This window comes from Salvelinus sp. IW2-2015, unplaced genomic scaffold (assembly GCF_002910315.2).
Source record: "Salvelinus sp. IW2-2015 unplaced genomic scaffold, ASM291031v2 Un_scaffold1251, whole genome shotgun sequence".
Lineage (NCBI taxonomy): Eukaryota > Metazoa > Chordata > Actinopteri > Salmoniformes > Salmonidae > Salvelinus > Salvelinus sp. IW2-2015.
Window position 1 is genome coordinate 46,953 of NW_019942799.1, and position 3,703 is coordinate 50,655.

At 45.6% G+C, this 3,703-nt stretch overlaps 1 protein-coding gene across 1 annotated transcript; it reads right to left on the reverse strand.

The window, feature by feature from the left end:
• Positions 1-97: 97 nt before the first annotated feature.
• On the reverse strand, positions 98-2,618 carry LOC111953949 (protein FAM163A-like). Its single transcript, XM_070438856.1, has 5 exons — positions 2,524-2,618; positions 2,277-2,297; positions 2,037-2,157; positions 1,707-1,898; positions 98-1,578 (listed from the first exon to the last, which is right to left on the reverse strand). Exons 3-5 carry the CDS (start codon positions 2,127-2,129, stop codon positions 1,303-1,305), a joined length of 561 nt encoding a protein of 186 aa, XP_070294957.1. The 5' UTR covers positions 2,130-2,157; positions 2,277-2,297; positions 2,524-2,618; the 3' UTR covers positions 98-1,302.
• Positions 2,619-3,703: the final 1,085 nt, after the last annotated feature.

Genomic DNA, 3,703 nt, shown 5'->3' on the forward strand with positions numbered 1-3,703 from the left:
GGGATTTGTGTGAGTGTGTGACTACATTAGCAGTGTTTGGTAGTGTAGTGACTACATAGCAGTTTCTTGTGTGGAGTGTGTGAAACTGGATTGTGAACGTTGTACTACATAGCAGTGTCTTTGTGTGAGTGTATGACTACATAGCAGGGGATTTGTGTGAGTGTGTGACTACATAGCAGGGGATTTGTGTGAGTGTGTGACTACATAGCAGTGAACACAAACTTTGAGTGGTCTTTTCCAGTAAATCAACACGTGAACAGATAGATGTCCATTTTCCCATCAACTCTCAAACAAAGAATCACAAAAGGACGAGAAGTGAGGAAGACTAAGATGTGAAGGCTATGGCTTTGTCGAAAATGGCATCCTATTCCCTAGATAGTGCACTACTTTTGACCAGACCCATATGGGCCCTGGTCAAAAGTAGTGCACTATATAGGGAATACAATGCAATTTGAGATGCACCCTATGAGAAAAGTGGAAAGTGCATTGTGTGAAAACAGTAAAACAGTAAAATCTCTTTTATCAATACTAGTCTATATTATCAACAGTGTCATGATGAATATCTTTTAGTAATTGTACAGTATCTCTGTTTTGTGTTTTGAAGGACTGAAGGGTAAGGGCTAAGTGAAACATCATAGAATTGTACAAACAAATGCCCTCGTTGGCTAAAATGTTTGTGTGTGTTTGTATTGTTTTAGCCAGGATTATATATAATGCATCCGGATGTCCCCTTACAATATTTCTTTTTTTAAATCACATGTAAAACTGCAGATTTGACATGTGTTTTTTCCCCCTAAGGGTCAGAGGGGTCAACAAGGGACATACTGCTCCTTTAAACTGGGAAAAAAAAAATCTTACAAACTTACAATGAAAACACATATAGCCCTCATGTCAGTCACCTCGTTCACATTATCAGGTTTCAGGCAGAGGAGAGAGACGATGGAAAATGATGGAAAAGGAGGGAGAGAAAGACAGATCGAGAGAAAGCGAGAGAGAGAAACACCAGTGTGTTGCTGTTCCAGTCTATCTTCTCCCATCATCTGTAGTAATCTCCCATAGTCAAACCCAACATCTCCTCCACTGTATGGGTTACCAGATGACCAGACCTCCACACCGCTGCACCGGACAAGGGTCCGTCTGTGGTTCTGTCCCGATCAGGAGGCTCCGTCTGTGGGTTCAGTGTGTGGCTCTCTCCCCTGGATGGGTGGTAATCTGGATGTCTCTTTCCCCTGGGAGAAGGAGTGTTTGTATGAGTACGTGTGTGACGTCGGTGTGTGTGTGATGTGTGTGTGTCCATGTGCGTCAAACCGGTGTGCTGTAGGGGCGTCTGTTACTGCAGGGTGTGTTAGGGTAGATGTCAACGGGGCTATAGTAGCTCAAAGGGGATTGGCCGGGCTGGGTCAAAAAGAAGGGGGCCTGCGGCGTGTCTGACAGGGGTAGTGATTGACACAGTCCGGGGTTGTCATAGTGATACGTATGGAATCCCAGCCGCTCGGTTCCGTTGTGCAGCTCGTCACTAAGTCCCGGGCGTAGCCAGAAGGGGGAGCAGGTGGGGCAGTAGCTGGGGGGAGGGCCCGCCTGGAACACACACAATCACCATAGAAATAGAATGATTGAAATAGAATGAGTCATTCGAATTCTATGTATGGATCAACTGCCTACTGTAGCTCTAGGTTTAGGTCTAGGGTTTTGTGTTAGTGCTGTACTCTAACCTCCAGGGGCTCCAGGCAGAGAGGGGTGACAGCCAGGCTGTCCATCCCAGGGGCGCTGCACGCATTGCAGGCAAAGTGAGCCTGAACCTCCCCTTGAGCATCCCCTTCTCCTCCTCCCGTTCCGTCACCTCCTCCAGCCACGGAAGCCAAGTCCACCTCCGACTCATTTTTCTTACAGCAGTAGTACTGGAATTAGTGAAGGAGGGGAGGTTTTGTTGCAATCAGTTATTGTTCATGAAAGACTGTGCAGATAAAACACACACATGGGCACACACACAGACAAACATACACACAGTCACACGGACACACACACACACAGGTTACCTGGAGCCTGCAGTAGCACAGCACTGCTACAATACAGAGCAGGATGACTGTGGCGAGAAGTCCTCCACTTATTACTACTGTTCCCGCTGACATTAAACTGGTTAGAACTCTCCATCAAACCCTGGAGAGAGAGAGAGAGAGAGGAGAGAGAGAGAGAGAAGAGGGGGAACTACAGTAGTTAGTTATACTCTATGTTTTTAACTACAACTTGACAGCACATTAAAGGAGTGTAATACTTACGTTCAGCAATGGGTTCTATACCTGCAAGGACAAAGACAATCAAAGGACCTACATTAGTTTGGTTGGGATAGAACTATGATCTAAATGAACTAAGGCCAGGGCCCGTGTCTACCATGTGCCTCAGGATAGGATAGTTGATCTAGAATTTGTCCATACAATCTTATTCATCATTAAATAAAATGCTAAACTGATCCTAGATCAGCACTCCTCCGAGACGCTTTTTTGTGGATACAGGCCCAGAACTCACATCAGGAGACAGGTAGAGGTGGAGAGGGGGAGGAGGCAGAGAAGGGGGCGGGGTCCTGCGAGGTCTTGGGGGTGTCGGCCTCAAAACCTCTTCTGGTTGGATCTCCTGCAGAAAGATGAGTTAGAAGATAAAGCTTCACTGAGTTGTACATAGTCAAAGCTTTCCTTAAGTTTGGGTCAGTCACAGTGGTCCGGTATTCTGCCACTGTGTACTCTCTGTTTAGGGCCCAAATAGCATTCTAAGTTTGCTCTGTTTTCTTTTTTGGATAATCTTTCCGCAATGTGTCCAAGTTAATTCTTCTTTTTGGTTTTCTCATTGATTTGGGTTGGTCTATTGTGTTGCTGTCCTGGGGTCTGTTGTGTTTGTTGAATCAGAGCCCAGGACACAGCCTGCTTAGAGACCTCTTCTCCAGGTTCATCTCTCTGATAGGTGATGGCCCTTTGTATGGAAGGTTTGTGGGTGGTGGTGGGGTGTGGTGAATTTAACGTCTCTTTCCTGATTTGATAATTAAGCCGGGAGGTATCGCGGCCCTAATTCTTCTGTGCAATGCATTATTCTGAGTGTTTTACGTGACACGGAGGATATTTTTGCAGAATTCTGCATGCAGAGTCTCAAGTTTGTGTTCAGTCACATGTTTCACTGAAATTCTTGTTTGGTGACGCGGACCCAGACCTACAACGATAATACTTGGCCAAGGCTATGACTGATTCAAGGTCATTTATTAGCCAGATCCTTATTTGGTATGTTCGAAATTTTATGTTCGCTTTTGTGGTCCATAGAAGGCCCTTCTTGCTTGTCTCTCAAGATCGTTCACAGCTTTTGTGAATAGTAGCCTGTGACGCTGAGGATGTCTTAAGGCCAAGGGTATGTAATTAGTTTTTGTGTGTGCCTCTAGGGCAACGGTGTCTAGATGGAATTCTGTATTTATTGGTCCTGGCGACTCCTTTTTTGGAACATCATTATATGGTCTTACTGAGATTTACTCTCTCTCTCTCGTCCTCTCTCTTCTACTCTCTTCTCTCTCTCTCTCTCTCTCTCTCTCTCTCTGTCTCTCTCTCTCTGTCTCTCTCTCTCTCTCTCTCTCTCTCTCTCTCTCTCTCTCTCTCTCTCTCTGCTCTCTCTCTCTCTCTTCTCTCTCTCTCTCTGCCTCTCTTTCTTTTTTCTCTTACTTCTCTTCTCC

Coding starts and splice junctions, on each gene's coding strand:
- LOC111953949 (XM_070438856.1), bottom strand. CDS start 2,129: ATGTCAGCGGGAACAGTAGTAATAAGTGGAGGACTTCTCGCCACAGTC. Junction 1,899..2,036: donor TGTGCTACTGCAGGCTCCAG/GTAACCTGTGTG, acceptor CACTAATTCCAG/TACTACTGCTGTAAGAAAAA. Junction 1,579..1,706: donor TGGAGCCCCTGGAGGTTAGA/GTACAGCACTAA, acceptor TGTGTGTTCCAG/GCGGGCCCTCCCCCCAGCTA.